The sequence below is a fragment of the Schistocerca serialis genome, chromosome 6 (assembly GCF_023864345.2).
Source record: "Schistocerca serialis cubense isolate TAMUIC-IGC-003099 chromosome 6, iqSchSeri2.2, whole genome shotgun sequence".
Lineage (NCBI taxonomy): Eukaryota > Metazoa > Arthropoda > Insecta > Orthoptera > Acrididae > Schistocerca > Schistocerca serialis.
This window is the reverse complement of record NC_064643.1, coordinates 134231628-134251016: the sequence shown is the minus strand read 5'-3', so window position 1 is coordinate 134251016 and position 19389 is coordinate 134231628. Positions and strand designations below refer to the sequence as shown.

General features: G+C 36.8%; 1 protein-coding gene across 1 annotated transcript in view; it reads right to left on the bottom strand.

Annotated features, from left to right (window-relative positions):
- LOC126483968 (serine/threonine-protein kinase Nek7-like) overlaps nt 1–19389 on the bottom strand; it is a 65000-nt gene that overhangs the window by 14075 nt on the left and 31536 nt on the right. Inside the window, exons 2-4 of the mRNA XM_050107268.1 lie at nt 15771–15990; nt 13216–13418; nt 13013–13126 (exon numbers count right to left, since the gene is read on the bottom strand). Of these exons, the coding sequence (XP_049963225.1) occupies nt 13013–13126; nt 13216–13418; nt 15771–15990 (537 nt within the window). The remainder of the gene's footprint in view (nt 1–13012; nt 13127–13215; nt 13419–15770; nt 15991–19389) is intronic.

Here is a 19389-nt window from a genome sequence, read left to right as displayed (position 1 = left end):
CCTCCCCAAAAGTTTGTGCCAGGTATAGATTCATCAGATGTTTCAATTAATGATGCTAATTTAATTTCACATTCAACAGAGATCAATCTCAATTGTGTGGTTCAGATCATCAAGAGTGGTTTGAGACTATATGTGATGAAATCAGGTCACTGGTAAAAAAAACTGGGGCATAGCAGACAGGCCAACAAATAAAAGGGTAACAGACTGCAGGTCTGTTTTGAGAAATAAATACACAAGTGATGGACCTTTGCCAAGGAAAAAAGAATGACTATTCAACCAGCAGTCTGAAGTTAACTTTATGGAAACATTCTCTACAGTTGCAAGACTTGGATCGTTTAGACTACTCATGGGTTTGTTAGTCAAATTTGACCTTTGTGTTTCACAGCTGGATATCACCATTTCATTTCTCAATGATGAAACTGACACACTCATATTCACAGAACAGCAGTACTCACTTGTTGAATTCTTATGAAAGATCAAAGATGTGGAGAGTGACAATCATATAGTCAAGAAGGCAAGTGAGATGCCCCAAACATTTAAATCTAGTGATGAAGTGTGTAAAGCCATTTATGGACAGCACCAAACTGGTTGATAGTGGTATGCCAAGTTGAATGCAACCCTAACATCAATTGGACTGTAACCTACACATTCAGAGCCATGCATCTTTGTAGACACTGTAGGAAAATGTCCAGTCTTCCTACTTTTTTATGTAGATAACATTATAATTGCTTTAGTGGTACCAGAAATGATAGAATAAATCAAGAATCAGTTATAAACCAGATTTAATGTCAGGGACCTTGGTGCCATTAAGGTACCATCTGGATGTCTAAGTAAATCAATCTGTTGACAAAACTACATTATGTCAAAGTGGCTGTATCAGGTAAGTTTTACACCAATTCAATATGAGTGACTGCAAGCCAGTAAGTATCCACTGGCAATAGGGAAGATGTAGGATGTGACAGCTATGAATACAGGAGATGGCACTCACTATCAATTCAGAGAATTAGTTGGAGCATTGATGTACATCACTACTGGTACTTGACCTGACATATGCTATGCAGTCAATGCCAGTACAATGACAGCCATGACTTCATTCACTGGCAAGCAGAGGGTGCGTTTCTGGATGAGGTATCGAATATTTTGCTTCCCCCTACTTATACTTCCCGAGGAGATCACGAATGTAAAATTAGAGAGATTAGAGCGCGCACGGAGGCTTTCAGACAGTCGTTCTTCCCGCGAACCATAAGCGACTGGAACAGGAAAGGGAGGTAATGACAGTGGCACGTAAAGTGCCCTCCGCCACACACCGTTGGGTGGCTTGCGGAGTAACAATGTAGATGTAGATGTAGATGTAGAACCGAATCCTTAGATACCTCAAAGGAACCAAATACAAGAAACTGACCTACATCAAGGATAAGGAAGGAACTGTTGGTTTTCTAGATCCTGGTTGGGGAAGTTCCGATGTTGATACAAACTCGTATACTGGCTATAGCTTCAACTTATTCAGGTCAGTAATCTCATGGTGTTCAAGCAAGTAGAGAGAGCAGTTGATCTTTCATCAACAAAAGCTGAATACATGAGCCTCAACAATGCAGCAAAGGAAGTGACTCAATCATCAACATTCATGAAAGACCTAGATTTAGAAAAATTGTTACACAACACCCTGTTCAATGACGGTCGGCCAGCTGGAAAGTTAGCATGTAGCACAGTTCTTCATTCAAAGTTTAAGCATATTCATATAAAATAACACTCCACACATCACACTCTACAAGAGTATCTGCTGAAACTGGAATATCAGCCAACAGAAGGTATGACAGCAAATGTACTGATGAAAGCTCTTTCCTGCACCAAAGCACAAGAAATGTGTTGTACAAATTTGACTTCAATCCTAGAACCACAAACTTAAGACTCAAGTCTTAATTTATAACTGTCTGTAAAAATTGAAGGGACATGTTGAGATTCAGATTCTGCTGTCATGTAATATCTTTGGTGTTTATAGAGTTTAACGGGTAGTAGTTCTATGTTATTCTCCACGCACTGAATATGAATAAAATTGTTTGGTAATTATGTGTTGTGTCTTTGTGAATCAACATCCAAACAATTAGTTTTTTGACATTCAGAGAGTCCACTGCAGCTAAACCAGTGGAGGATACACAGCACAAGTTTTTGCCTGCTGTTTTATCCACTGAGAGGGACGTTTCATCTGCAAAGAGGCTCAAGTTGCTCACTGTAGTAGAACAGAGTGGGATGTCACCATAAATATAAGAAACAATAAGAGCCTCTGCATCAATCCGTGTGGTACTTAACTCTTAACTGTGTGCCACTTAGATGAAGCTGTAATTCTATTACTGACAGTAATGATTACCACCTGCTTCCTATTCTTCGATAAAACTTAAACCACATAAACCATTACTTTGCTTGACCCATAGAATCCCATTTTATTTGGGAGAATTTCATGGTTGGTACATTCAAACGCCTTGGATATGTCATATAGGATTCTGAATGGTGCCAGTTTTTTGTCAACAGATTGCAGAATTTGATCTGTGAAGGAGAAAATAACATTATCTATTGATAGGTCTTGCTATAAACCAAACTGACATTCAAAATGTTGTGGCTTTCAGGTAATGGATATTCTCAAACAACAAGTTGCAAACATTTTTGGTGAAATAATGTTATCTGTTATAATCATTACAGAAATTAATAATGCCACTGACTCATTAAAAAATAAACCTTAATTTGGCTTTGACAATATCTTAAGCAAGAATTATCTGGAATACTGACCCACAGCCTTAACTCATCAATGCACCTAGGTATGTTTGCAGAGAGGATGAAAGGTGTCACAGTAAAACTCTTCCAAAAAAGGTCATGCCTCAAATATGAATAACTATAGAACAGTTTGACTTCTTCTTGTGTTTTCAAAAGTATTTGATAAGTTGTTGTATGCTAAGATTGTTAAACAATTTTAACACTTCAATATTTCAAATAAATGACAATTTGGATTTCAAAAGAAAATATTGACTGATAAGTCAATCTTCACATTTGTGGAAGACATCTTAAGGTCCCTAAACAAGAACAAACTACCAGAGGGTATCTTCTGTGATATGAGTAAAGACACCAAATTTGTTTTGTTGCAGCTGATACAAACATTGCAATAAATAGCAAATGAAGTGTAGTCTTAGAAAGATCAGTTAATGAAATTTTCCTGGACCTTAACAAATGGTTCCTTGCCAATTCTTTGTCATTAAATCTTGACAAAACACACTACACGCAATTCAGAACTTTTAAAAGATTTCGCACAAGAAGATGCCTAAAACAGATAGAAGTAGTGGACAGTATTAAATTCGTGTGCTTACACATTGACAATAAATTCAATTTGGGTAAACCCCAGGGCTGCTGCAGCACCTAAGCAAATCTCTGTTAGCAATGGGAATGTTGTCAGACATAGGGGATATAAAAATGAAAAAACTGACATACCGTGCTTACTTTCATTCCATAATGTCATATGAGATTATTTTATAGGGATAATTCATCAAGCCAAGTGAAAGTTTTTCAGGTACAAAAATGTCTAATTACAATTATTTGTGGTGTGAACACAATACCATCCTGCAGAGGCCTGTTTAGGGAACTAGGGACAATAACTACCATTTCACGATATATTTATTTCTTAATGAAATTTGTTATTAAAATGTATCCCTTATTCAAACCAGTTAGTGAAATCAATACTATAAATAAGAATAATCTTCAAAAGATGTAAAGTAACTTACTTTGGTCCAAAAAGGTTTCCATTAATCAGGAACACACATTTTCAATAACTTGCCGGCAGCCATAAAAAGTTTAACTACCAATTAAAGTTCAGTTTAAGAGGAGCCTAAAGGATTTATTGGTGGCCAACACCTTTTAGCCCTGTGACGAATTTCTTAGTAAAATCAACTGCTCTGTGTGTGTGTGTGTGTGTGTGTGTGTGTGTGTGTGTGTGTGCGCGTGTGTGTAATGGTACATTAGCATATTTGTTTTATATTGTAAATATTTATTGTGTGTTTTGTTCTTCTGTTCTTCTGACATTTTCTACATCCCAGACAATCTCATCATTATGGATCAATTGGAACAAAAACACATCTAATCTAATACAATCTAATCATTGTGAGGATTACCAATTACTACACTATGTTATCAAAAGTATCCGGACACCCCCAAAAACATACGTTTTTCATATTAGGTGCCTTGTGCTGCCACCTACTGCCAGGTACTCCATATCAGTGACCTCAGTAGTCATTAGACATTGTGAGAGAGCAGAATGGGGCACTCTGCGGAACTCATGGACTTCAAACCTGGTCAGGTGGTTGGGTGTCACTTGGGTCATATGTCTGTAAGTGAGATTACCACACTCCTAAACATCCCTAGGTACACTGTTTCCAATGTGATAGAGAAGTAGAAATGTGAAGGGACACGTACAGCACAAAACCGTACAGGCCGACCTCATCTGTTGACTGACAGAGACCACCGACAGTTGAAGAGGGCTGTGACGTGTAATACGCAGACATCTATCCAGATCATCACACAGGAGTTCCAAACTGCATCCGAATCCACTGCAAGTACTATGACAGCAAGGCAGGAGGTGAGAAAACTTGGATTTCATGCTTGAGCGGCTGCTTACAAGCCACACATCATGCCTGTAAATGTCGAACGTCGCCTCGCTTGGTGTAAGGAGCATAAACATTGGACGACTGAACAGTGGAAAAACATTGTGTGGGGTGATAAATCATGGTACACAATGTGGCGATTTGATGGCAGGGTGTGGGTATGGCGAATGCCTGGTGAACATCATCTGCCTGCATGTGTAGAGCAAACAGTAAAATTCGGAGGCAGTGGTGTTATGGTGTGGTCATATTTTTCATGGAGGGGGCTTGCACCCCTTGTTGTTTTGTATGGCATTATCACAGCACAGGCCTACATTAATGTTTTAAGCACCTTCTTGCTCCCTATTGTTGAAGAGCAATAATGGCATGGCAATTGCATCTTTCAACATGATCAAACACCTGTTCATAATGCACGGCCTGTAATGGTCTGGCCTGCACAGAGTCCTGACCTGAGTCCTATAGAACACCTTTGGGATGTTTTGGAATGCCGACTTCATGCCAGGCCTCACTGACTGACATCGATACCTCTCCTCAGTGCAGCACTCTGTGAAGAATGAGCTGTCATTCACCAAGAAACCATCCAACACCTGAATGAACATATGCTTGTGAAAGTGGAAGCTGTCATCAAGGCTAAGGGTTGGCCAACACCATATAGCATTCCAGCATTACCAATGGAGGGTGCCACGAACTTCTAAGTCATTTTCAGCCAGGTGTCCGGATACTTTTGATCACATAGTGTATTAGAGAAAGCCCAGCAGTATGGGATCAGGGGCCCATTACATAACCTACTGAAATCCTATCTTATTAGCAGGAAGAAGGACATAATTTTGCAAGCTGTTGATTGCAAATCGGTATTACATGTTCTGTCAGACTGGGACATTATTCATCGCAGAGTCTTGCAGGTTTCTGTCCTGGATCCTTTATTGTTTTTGATTTATGCCAATGATCTACCTGCAGCTGTGAACAGTGTTGAGTGCAGATTTACCATGTTTGCAGACGACACCAGCATTATAGTTGAAAATCTGTCAAGCACCAAAAACCTTTTATCAAAAAATTTTAACTGGTTTATTCTTCAGTCTCTTTCTGCCAATTTATGCAAGCAAATTTTTGCAGTTTAGATCAAGTGACAAAAACGTAGAGGAGTATGCAATGGCACTCAGTAACAAGCAGTTACAGAGGGCTGATAGCACCAAGTTCGTGGGCATTCACTTAACCTTCAAACTAAACTGGGAACATCACACTCACCAACCTGTGAAGGGAGTGAAGTCAGCAGCTTTTGCATTAAGAATGCTCTCTTGTATTGGAGACCAAACAGTCATGAAGGTAGCTAATTTTGCTTATTTGCAATCTATGAGGTATTATGGAATTATCTTCTGGAGATATTCTCCTCTTGCTCAAAAAATCTTCATTGCCCAAAAGAGAGTGATATGTAGCATAATCCAAAGACCATCCTGAAGTAAATTATTTATCCAGCTAGGAATACGTATCATGGCTTCTGAATTCATTTTTTCCTTCTCTTTGTGTTCAACTCAGCAGTCAACACTAGGCATTAGAATCACATTCACTACCAATTAAAAATCTTTTGTAGGTACAGAGAGACCCTAAGTACACTGGTACAAAAATTTTCAACCTTCTTCCCACTGAACTCAGAAACATAAGAAATAGTGCATCCCTGTTCAAAACAAATCTATGGCAACTTCTCTGAATTGCTCATTCTACTCCGTAGAGGAATTTGTGAAAGAGAGCTAACCTAAAATAAAATATAACTTAACTGTTTCACGTCTGTCAAATGTTAATAAATGTAGTTCATGTAGATTAGCTTATTTCATTCAGTCACTGTGTAATGTGACTGAGTATTTTTATAGTACATGGGTTGTTGAATTGACTGCTCAACAGTATGACAGTATGCCTGCATTACTGTTCAGAACACGTCAGTACTGAAAAGTGAATATAACAAACTGTTCAAATGTTAATATAACTTTTTTATATAGATCTTGTTATTTTCATTCAAGCACTGTTTTTCTTATTGCTGTAACATCTGTTAAGCAGTAAAATGTAATTTAATGTATTGTAATCTTTATCTTGGAATGACTCGCATCCATGGTGAACTACATGGCCAATTACATGGCCAACTACAGCTTATCTCTGTTCACTAAAGAGATTCAATGAAGTAGTAAGGCAATAACTTCTTATTTTTAAGCTCAAACACAAAGAACTGAGAAATCTAAGTCAACACAGAAAACAGTACTAAAAATCAAAGAGTAAAGAAGATTTTCCATGTGCTCATCGCCACAGAATAATGCTGTGCTTCACTGTGCATTCACGGATGATGTTCTGGTGACTCCCATAAACTCATCACTGTAAAGAGTCCATGGAACATGGAATGAATAAACAAACAATTATCCTGAACACCAGCTTCTCTAGGACCTTGGAAAAAATTTTTAGCAGGAAGATTAGGCGGAAGTTTGTGACATCAAGTTTCCTTAACCCTTCTTGAAAAATGCTTTCACACATGCATATTTGAATTGCAATGGGACAGTACCTTAATGTAAGGATTCATTAACTGACACAAAACTGTAGTTATATATTCATGACAATGCCTGATTATCCTTGTGGAAACACTACCAACTAACTTTTTATTTTCATTTGTTTGATTGTCTTCTTTATTTCAGTGTGATGGGAGTTATGTGCATCTGATTGACTCTGCTGCTGCTGCTAGCTTTATGCAGACAAGCTGTCACAGCATTCACTAAGCCACTTCTCTACAGCTGTTGAAAAAATGCATATTGAAGATTTTTAGCAATTTCCTCAACGATTTTACTGTATTTCCAGCATGGCTTATTTCTGTGTATGATATGTACTCTACTTTTTTCCCCATTCTTCCTTTTTATAGCTTGCCAGATGCTTTTTGCTTTGTTGTTGGATTTCAGATGTGATCTACAAAATTTTGTATTTTTATTGACACTTTTTCTAATATTACAGTACTATTAATACACTTATAATTCTCTTTTTTATGGGTCAACAGATACCTACACGATTCATAAAATCTATTTTGTTCTATACAAAATTTTGACCCCTCCGGTAATCCATAGTTTCCTGCAGTCGCTTGAGAATAGTTTTTAGAACTTTTCTTTCTTTTTTTTAAATACAGTTTGAAGCAATGACACAAACTCATGAGAATGTTACATTTGTCATTAACCTTCCTTTCCATATGAACACATACATAGAGCTCCAGTCAATATGTTGCAAATACAGGCTGAGATTTTCTAGGGTGTCATCAGTGGCTAGCCTGCGAGATTTAAAGGAATGTTTGGTTTTATTACACCGGCTGATGTCATTCACTGTAAGTAGTTGTCCACCATGATTTGACAGTCTCTTGACAATTTAACTTACAATGACACAGCTGCTCTAGCCTCTTTCAGTGAATATAGTGTCAATTAGGGTGTTACAGTTATGCTAGTAGGGAAGTTACCTACTGCACCTAGGTTGAGCTACTCCATCAGGTGCTTTAATTCTTCCCTAATGTTATTTTTATCTAAGAAATTCATACTGAAATCACACTTTATAATTAAATCCTTAATTTTGGAATGTGTTTAGCTCAAACACTGTTCCAGTTTGTTTAAAAAATGCCCATTTTTCCTTGAGGAACCCTGTACACTACCATTGACATATGATGTGTGGTAATTTCAGTTCCACAGGCTTCACGTTGGAAATCTACACAGTAAGTACTTGAGTCAACAGATTTAAATATTAAATTAGTTTTGACATAAATTGCAGCTCCATCTTTCTCCTTAATAGTGCTACAATAGCTCGCTGCTAATGTGTTGCCTTAAATTCTAGGCATTTCAGTTCCACCCCTTACAAGACACTTTGTGAGACATATTATTTGGGCACAGCTTATAGATACTGTAGCTTTTGTCTCAAATTTAGAAACTCCAATTGGTTTATGAGACCACTGATACTTTGGTGGAACACATACAGTTTTTTCTTATGCCATTTTTCATCTTGTTGCTATACTTTGTTAACGTAACACCTCCCAGTACACTTCAATTGAGTACAGTACTAGTAAGTATACTGATGTAGGAACTATTTAATCTCGGGATTGCACCATTTAAATACTGCCCACAATCTGTGCTTTCCTCTTTGTTGGATGATGCCAAAAAGAATCACCACTCAAAACAGTTTCTCTTCTTGTCCTAGGGCACTTTCTTTGAGACGTTTCCAAAATCTGGGAATCTCCCATACTGAGTAGCCCATCATATATCATACCAAGTACATTATCTGAATTTTCTCTCTGGATTCTAGTTACATTTGGGACACTTCCTTGTTCTATGAAATCTCCAGCTTGGCTTGGAATGGCGCAGCTTCACTGACAGCAGATTTCATGCTGATTCTCTAAACAACATGTACTTCTTGGCCAACAGAGGTATGACCTCTGTAGCATGACAAAGCACACTTGACATCTTATTAACTAATTCTAAAATATTTGTTATTGTGGTATTTTTCCCTAACCTACTGAGATGGAAAATCATATGTTATGTGGACTCATTTTCGTAAACTGCTTGCAGCGTCTGACTCAAAGCTTCAACTTGCCAGTATTTCCTCTCATTACTTCCAGCCTCTGCATTTATACATTTGTTCATTCACATGTTCTGTAAATCTCATAAACAAGGACAGACTTTGGGTACGTGGACCAAGTCAAGTTACACATCAATAGACAGAAGCAGCCACTGCAAGCTGCTACTGTATAGTGCATTAACAACAAATAATGACTTGCTCTAATTTACTCACACAGATAATTATATCTAAACCACTTTATACATGAAATCAAACAACTGAAACTCCACTTTACACATGTTATGCACAGTAGGGAAAAAAAAATTTACACTGAAAAAGCCACATCACCTCATCTTCTTCTGCTCAGCTGCTTGTTTGATATAATGCTTGAAACAAAGAATATATGTAACATTGTACATTCCACTATCATCTGTCTATATACTCACAGGATCAATAACTGTTTAGCATAAACATTAGAGTTAACATTCCTGAGCTGAAATGTTCTAATAAATTGTAGAAGATGCCTAATAGCAATAGACACAGCTGCAGCAATTACTGGAGAAACAACAAATGTTAACTTAGACAGCACAGAGGATAATCATGCATTTGTGCTTTTCCATAAGAATCTTGTTACAGAAGAAACCCCATACTACAGGAAACTTAAAACCCTAAAGGTATTTCTACAGATGTGCTATACATAACAGAATGTCATTTGGAAATAACAGAAAATGAACAGACGAACCAAAATGGATACATCTCAGTATTGTATTACTCTAAGCCTAATACAAGGAAAAGGAAGTGGCTGTATGCACAAAATGTGAATAAAGTACCAGGCCATAGACGTGAATGAATACTCCATTGAGCAGCTCTTACAGTGCTGTATTTCAATAACAAATTTCAAAACATACCGATAACAGTTCTGCAGAGTGCAGATACAGGACCCCAACAGCAATTTTTTAAAACTTCATTGGAAGTTAGATTTTGTACTTGTAATACTGAGTAGAAATAATATAACTGTATGTGAAAATTTCAATATTAATTTAATTTTGTGTAGTTCTGATAGAGGGCCAACTAGAGGGCCCTCTTTGGTTTGATGCCTGTAGCAAAATTCCCAGCAACAAATGAAGGTCATAGGACATCAAAACATATTTTTCTAGGAAGAGAGATCTTTATTTAACACAAAGAAATAGTTCTAATCAAGACCTAAAATGCGTTATAAGCAGTATTGCAAAATTCCTCAGGGTGTGTTGTGTGTCCTACATACATCAGACAAGAAATTCAAAATTACAAACCAGCTAAGGATAATTTGGAGCATTATTGATATGTAGTCATAAACTCAGAAAGGAAAATGATACTGAACTCTCATATAACTGCAGTAGTCATGCAAGTGATATGGAATTCATGACATTAACTACTAAATTCAATGAAGTGTTTCTAACCGTAGATGAAAACAAGGGTATACAAATGGTCCACAAAAGCAGATCCAATAAACTTGCTTACAAAGGCAATACCTATTCCACAACCAAAAAGCAGGTCTGGTACTCATCTGCTAGAGAGATTACAAATCACTGGGTCATCTTCTGTCTACAATGATATCTCGGCTATAGTACTAAAATTTTTTGCAGACCTGGTAGCACCACCTTTTAATTTAAATACTTAAATATAAATACTTTATTTAGCATCCTTGTATCTCATCATTATAAAAATGATATAGGATTTCTCATACATTATATGCCCATAAATAAAATGTTATTACATATGACATAAAGCCATATGTGTAACAACATTCATAACATGCTAAATTAGAATAATAGATGAATAAAATTTAGTTTCTAATGAGCATTTTGGGTCATTACGATGAAGGAAATAAGCTACTGTATATTGAATGCTGGTGACTTAAGTATTCCTTGACACTATAAAAATTCTTGTTAATTAACATTTTTTTAAAGTTCGTTTTTGAATATGTGGAATTTTGGTACACTTTTAATTTCCTTTGGTGGTGCACTAAATAAGATTTTTGGCAGATAAACAACACTTTTTTGATACATAGCTTTTGTGTGACTTTATCTATGAAAGTCGTCTCTATTTCTTGTTTTGTAGTTATGAACTTGACTGTTTAACAAAGAAAGTTCCTGCTGTGCCTTGATAAAACATATACTTTCATAAATATAGATACATGGTAGAGTCATCATTTGTAGTTCCTTGAAAACTTTTTTTAGATGATTTTCTGTGTGTCATACCTCTGATTATCCTTATTGCCTTCTTTTAAAGTACAAATGAGTGTTTGGCCAAACTGGTATTCCTCCAAAATATGATACCATATCTTAGTGTGCTATGTATGAGTGCAAAGTATGAACACAACACTGCATCAACACTACAGGAATTTTATAGTATTCTAAGAACATAACAATACTGACTAAATTTTTTGTTTAACATTTCTGTGTGTTTCTCCCACATTAAATATCCATCTAGCCATAATCCTAAAAATTTAGTGTGGGGGGGGTTTGCTTTGTCTTACACTGCTCAAGTTTTACAGTTAGGTGAGTTTTTACTTTGTTTGTTATATGTCTGATGTTCATCCAAACTGTTTTTTTGTCATTAACAATTAATTTGTTGTTTGTAAACCACATGTTTGCTTCTTCTGTGGCTACTTTGACTCTCTCCAGTAAGTCAGTTTCATTTTTAGCTTTGACAAATAGACTGGTGTCGTCAGCAAACAATACTGCATCTGCTGTTGATAAATGGCTTGGCAAATCACCATAAATGTTAAGAACAGCAATGGCCCCAGTACAGACCTCTGTGGCACACCATACCTGACTATTTGGTATGCCGATGAGTAGACTTTACCCGCATGCTGTATCTCTACCTTCTGATACCTATTAGAAAGATATGATCTGAACCAATCATGTGCTACTCCACGAACCCCGTAGTAATATAGTTTTCTGAGCAGTAAATTATGGTCAATGACATTGAAAGCCTTAGATAGGTCCAAAAACAGTCCACAGTTTAGTTAATTTTTGTGTACAGAATTTATGAACAGTTTTAAAAAGTTATAAATTGCTGTGTCAGTTGACCAATTTTTCCAAAAACCGTTTTGCCTTTTAACTAGAATTTGATTTTTATTAAGAAAATGAGACAGTCTTTCATGCATTACTCTTTCAATTACTTTTGAAAATCCAGAAAACAATGATATAGGCTGGTAACTGATAACATAAGACTGGTCACCCTTCTTATAAATAGGTTTGACAATCGATTTCTTTAGTTTTTTCTGGGAAGATTCCTGTGCTAAATGACATGTTAATCATGTCAGCAAACGAGGAATCTATGTATCTTTCACTGTTCTTTATTACTTTGTCTGCTAGCATAAGAAGTGGTCGTCTTCAAATCTCATAACATGTATCTATAATATAATCTCAAAATAATTAACATAATTATCAGTTTGAGTACATTAGCACTAGTCAATCAGTTGCTAGGGTACTTCACAGAAGTAGCCAGCCCTGGTGGCTTATGCCTGTTAATATACAACTCGACTCGTTCCACATTCGTTAAGGTTCTCCTTCGTGAAAGGATTTAAAGAACACGATTTGTGAATGAATGAATAAATTCAAAATCACAAGAAGCAGTAAAATCAGATTTGACTCTGTTTAATACCGGTTTTTATTAGTCTCTACATATTTATTTCCTTAATTTTTGTTTCAGTTTTACTGTGCTAGCCACTCATCTCTATTAGACATTAGAACATGCGTGCGCGCGCGCACACACACACACACACACACACACACACACACACACACACACACACACACACACACACTTACCTGTAACGAGTAAATGTCAGATGGTATAGGTGGGACACAGCATTTCTCAATTTTTTTGCACAAGGTATAGAGATTCATTTTTTCACCATAGAATGGTGACTGTAGGGCTGCCAGCTGAAACATGTTTTCATATACTGTTACTGGAAAGCAATTCGACTACAGTCTAATGCATCATGTGGTTATAAACTTCTGCAGCAACTTACCTCATAAAGGAGGCATCCCATGGACCAAATATCACTTTTAAAGTTGTATCCTTGTTCATACATTCTTTCTGGACTCATATAATAAGGAGTACCAACAAGTGAATGAGCAGCTGTTGTTTTGGAACTGAAAAATCTACTGAGGCCCAAGTCACCAAGTTTTACAACACCTTGTGATGTCATGAAAACATTTGCTGGTTTAATATCTGCAAAGGAAGTGTCAGCACTTACAGCTGTTTAAAATTCTCGGTGAAGTTTCTGAAACTTAGGACGAGTCAGCAAGTTATCTCCCAGTTTCATTGTCACTGGTGAAATCTGGACAACAGGGTGAAGTTATGATGTATCAAAGAGAAAAAAGCAGAAGCCATGGTTTGCAGTACCACTGAATGTGAAAGTAAATGTGATGGTATAGGCAAAATTACATTACATCTGGAGTCTGCAGGCATTACCAAACAGGAGGCACCAGGATACATAACTTGGCTGGTACTGATAAAAAGATATATGGCAACTTCATTAAAGTTAGAGATTGTGCAAAAGAAGTAAGAATGAAATCCTTCAGCTATGGTTAAAGGCAGTGAACATGCAATATACAGCGTGTGTCAGGAGGAAAGGTACATGCTTTGACGGGTGGTACTACTGGTGATTCTGAACAAAAAAACTTCTAATAAACATATGCCTTTTTCTTAACCATCTCTGAGTAAACCAACGGTAGACAAGTGTTTTGTCACCGATTGGAGCTCAGTTCTGCATTCCTATACCTGGGCACAAGCATGTGAAATACAACTGAGAAGGTCCTCTCATGTCCACTCTGCACTTGTAGACGTCGCTCTTCAGCCGCCCTCGCAAACAGTAATCCAATGGGGTGACCTCGGTGGCCAAGTAATGACTCCATGGCAACCGATCCAATGACCAGGATATGTTGTGTTGAGATACTGTGTCACTGACCGTGCAGAATGTGTAGGAGCTCCGTCATGGTGAAAGTAGATATGAGCTCGTGTTGCCAAAGGGATATCCGAACATATTCTGGTAACAAATTTTGAAGAAACTCAAGATAGTGTGTCCCAGTAAGATGGTTATCTAAAACAACTGGACTGATGAGTTAGTCACCAATAATACTGCACTACACATTGACTGAGAAACATCACTGAAAATTAATTTCCACAGTAGTGCGCACATTTTCATTTGCCCATACATGAGAGTTATGTGTGTGTTGTTGATTCTGCTGTGGGCAAATGTTGAGTTATCAGTGAATGGAATACGTGGAATTAATTGCTCATTGGCAATGATCTATTGACAGAATTCTTGCCGGGCGGCAGCATCTCTTCGATGCAGATGTTGTACAATCTGCCGATGAAAGGGATACAGACCGTACTCGTGTACTGTGCGTATCACTTGCGTTTGTGGAATACCAGTTGGGCAGCAATTCTTTTAGAGCTAGTGGTACGGTTGTGTTCCACTACTTGAAGAATGTTCTAGACTTCATTAAGAGTTTGTTGTACAAGATGTTCAGAGACAGCATTTATGCTGGGAAGCATACCATACTCAAGCAATCCGTCAAACACCCTGCTAAACACCTTGTTATCTGGCACTCTGCAATTCGGAAATCGTTGTTGGTATTCTCGCACAGCAGCTCTGGAACTCCCATTGGACAAACCATGGACAAACACCATGTCAGTATATCTGTATGTGTGAAGATCCATGGCATTTTCACTACACAAAACTGTATTTGTTGTTCACGTAACAACACTGTAGCACCATGCACTACAACAAGCACTGTCAGACTGATACTTTATGTAAATAACTGTACCGTGTGCAAGTGAACTGCGTACTGACACGGTTAGTAAGGACGACACTATATGTTTCCCATTCCTAGTTGTTTTCATTGGTTTACCCGGAAATTGTTAAAAAAAGGGCATATGTTTATTAGGAGTTTTTTGTTCAGAATCACCCCTAGTATCATCCCTCAAAGCTTGCACCTTTCCTCCTGACTCACCCTTTATATCAGGCAATGAATGTTTCAATTTACTTACATCTTGCACCTGGGAAAAAATTTCAAGTGCAGATTAGTATAATCTTCAGTTACTGTTAGAGAATAATGCAGCTTAGACTTATCCTAATATACTACAACAGATGAAACAAATAAGCATTTTTTAATATTCACAAATTCTTCAAATAAGTGAGACAGTTTATAATATTCAAATGCTTATTTCGACAAATAGGGTAAATTTAATTAATAACAAATGTTAAAATTGGAATGCAGACTTGAATCTCTGTCTATTATCCACAGCTTCTGACCTACTCTTGTGAGTCAAAGATGCTGATAATATTTAATCTCACATTTGTTTTTAATTACAGCTCCAATCTTTCTTTCCTTTGTCTTACATGTCATACTCTAGAAACAAGTAATGCAACAATTTTATTTAAGCAATAGATCTTTGACTTTTGTTCTACCATTTAAACACCTTGCATTGTTTATCATTATTATTTTATATGGTTGTTGCCATAAATGCCTGCACTCGACTTTTCTGCAAATTAAATTATTAAATAGTTATACTAACCCCTGTGCATTATGCGTTTTGAGTGCATATGCTCAACAGCACTACACAACTGAACAAAATATTTCCATATAGTCCTTTCAGGTATGAGGCGTCTGTGTTTACGGAAATGTTTTATCATGCGTGAAAGATCCCCAGCATCTGCAAGCTCTAGAACAATGTTGAGCTCATTGTCTTCAATAAAAGATCCCAGATATTTGATGATATTTGGATGGTCCAATTGCTGAAAACATAATTAAATATTATGAGTTCATACAACGTTTAAGATAAACTCTATGCTTGGTTCCACAGCAACATTAAATTTCTTGAAAGTAATCATTTTCCTGAAGAGAACACTATTTAATTTGGATATTCCCCCATCACCAGCTTCTTTGTACTGCACAAAGCAAAATTGCCTTTTCAGCACACCCTCCATTTTCACAATTGCTGTAGCTTTAAGGTACATTAGTTGTCATCTCATTTCTTTGCTAACACACACACACACTTGTCATTTTTCCATTTGCCATCATTATGTTGTAATCACCTTTCCCCAGATACTTCCTCCCTTCTCCCCCCCCCCCTCTCCAAATCTCCAAAAACATGCAAGTTGCCAACAGATCTACCACATAATCATATTTTCTTCCTCCTCCTCCTCATCGTCATTGTCATCGTCGTCATCTCCATCATACCTCAAAGGGTATTTTAGGTTATTCAGAATATTCTAGCATACTGTTTATTTTAAGTAGTTATTTGAAGAGTAACTGAGTAAACTGAACCTTCCTAACAGATTAAATCTGTGCGCCAGACTGGGTCACAAACTTGCGAGAACTGGCAAGTGAAGCTGTGAGGATGAATTCCTTAAAGTTAGCACATGAAAGTTGGGAAGGAGTATACATAGAAACTAAAGTGAATAGCAAGTTCTCCAATTTTATGTCTGAGTTTAAATTAAAATTTGAAGAAACATTCCCCAAAGCATTAATTCCCACTGGAACACCCACCAACAATAAATGGATTACTAAAGGAATTAGAAAAAATGCTCAAACTTGTAAATACCTAAACTCCATTAAAAAGGACAATAGTGATCCAGTTTTTTTGCACTACTACAAAAGCTACAAAAGAATCTACAGGAAGGTACTCAACACAGCAAAAAATAAAATAAAAAAAAATAAAAAATAAAAAATCAGCCAACGACAGGTTCATAAATTTAGCCAATAATAAAAGTAAAGCTACATGTGCTGTAGTGAAACAAGAAACAGGAACTGTGAAGCAGAGAGGTACAAACACACAAATCAGGAACAAGGAAAACTTGGAAAGTAACCCGAAAGAATTAATAAATTATGTGAATACGTACTTTAGCAGCACTGCAATGAACTTACAGAAAAATTTTCCAAAAGGTGCTAATCAACCAATACAGAAGCATATAGCAAACTCAATGGCATTGCTTCCAACTACTGAGGAGGAAGTATGCAATGTTGTAAGGCAATTAAAGAACAAAAACTCAGCAGGTTTAGATGAAATCCTAATGTGTGTGCTGAAAAAATGTATAAATGGTATCAAAGCTCCACTAACAGAAATCATAAATGAATCCTTCAAAACTGGTTGCTTCCCTGACTATCTGAAGCATACCAAAATTTTACCAGTTCACAAGAAAGATGACGTAGAAAACGTTGAGAACTACAGACCAATAGCCCTATTGTCATGCTTTTCCAAAGTGATAGAAACAATAATGAAAAAACAGGTTTTTGAGCTATCTAAGGAAATTCAACCACCTCTGCATTGACCAGAAAAATTTCAGGCCTGGTAGAGGTACAGAATCTGCAATAGCACAATTTACAAAAACAGTTTTAGAAGCACTAGATGAGAACAGCTATGTAACTGGCCTTTTCCTAGACCTGTCTAAGGTATTTGATACAGTTGACCACCAGAAGCTGTCGCATAAATTAGAGGCACTAGGAGTAAGGGGAGTGGTTTCATTTATATCTAGAAAACAGAGAAACAGAGTACAGTCAGTAGAGATCACACATGTCTCTAGTGGATCAAAGTACATTGAGAAACATATATCTGATCTGGGGAAACAGTGCTCAGAATTTACAAACAGTATTTAAAATGCAAAAGAAAGCAATATGAATTATAACAAAAAGCAGTAAGTGGGCCCAGTGCAGAGAACTTTTCAAAATGTTGGAAATTCTGTTTCTTGTGAATTTATATTCCAAACCATAGTGTACATCAAGAAAAATATAGAAAATTATAGCACAAATAGCAGTTTTCATAACTATAGTACAAGAACAAGTCACTGTCTTCACCTAGACAGGAAGAATAAACATAAGACTCAAAATAGCTTCTTGTATGAAGGTGTAAAACTGTATAAAAAACTGCTGCAGAAAATAAAAGGAGCATATAACATGTACCGCTTTAGGAAGAATCTTAAATTGTTTTTGCAGGAACACTGCTTTTACACTATAAGTGAATTCCTTAGTATAAAAGATTGTAAATAGCTTTTGTTTCACAATATTTTGATAAGGAGCAAAAATGATTGTAAATAACTCATATGTCACAATGTTTAACTACATGTACCAACAAACTGTATAAATATATGAACGTATGCAACTGACAACATCCATACATTTTAAAATGTCCACGGATGGCTAAATAAATAAATAAAAAAATAAATAAATGAGTTGTGCTTGGATAGCTCAGTTAGTAGAGCAGTCTTAATGTACTAGGAAGTTTCAAACTGTCTCTCTCTCTCTCTCTCTCTCTCTCACACACACACACACACACACACACACACACACACACACACAAACCACTGGAGAGTTAAAATTGATTCTGGAACCTAGTTAATTAACACATTCCAGTCGCTACCCATATGTACGTTGTGACCTCCCCAACAGTCTGCACTCAAAGAACCTCTGAGTGCGGCTTTCCCGATTATTACCTCATGATGCGTTATTTCTGACCATTGGTGGGTTAAGTCAGTTGTTCACTCTTTTAGTACTTTGGAGAGCCCCTAAATGGATATTCCTGCTTCCACAAAGTGCTACGTGACTCAAAAAACATATTACACGCACAATCAGTTCCCACACATTTGTTGTCACAAAAGTTTTGTTATAAAATGGGGACAGTTTGACTGATGATGACATTCTGAGGCTGCGTGAAGAATGTTTTTGAAATTGATGTATAATGGTTTTAAATCAATGACACTATTCTGAAACATACAGTAATTCACTTGAATCCTTCATTTTAAGCAGGAGTCATACAATGAAGTTGAAAAAGCTTACGATGTCTGGGGGGGCTGCAGCAGTCACTGTGGCCCAACTGGACTGTGTAGCAGTAAAACCACATCAATACAGGAGTATTGTGACTGTGGGCATGGTGGTTCCTGATGAAATGTTCCTATAAACTATTAATGACAGCCAATCATCACATACGAGAGCACTTATTTTTTGTTGCATTATGTCCATGCTTATCACAATCCAGGGACACTAGACAGGTAGATCACTGTTAGTATATTTGAAGTGTCTGAAGATTTAAATAATTTGAAATGGAGGAGGATGAAATTTTCTTATCTATGACAAACCTAACTTTATGGACAACCAAGTAAATGAATATGTACAGTTATCCAAAGAAATATTATATTTAA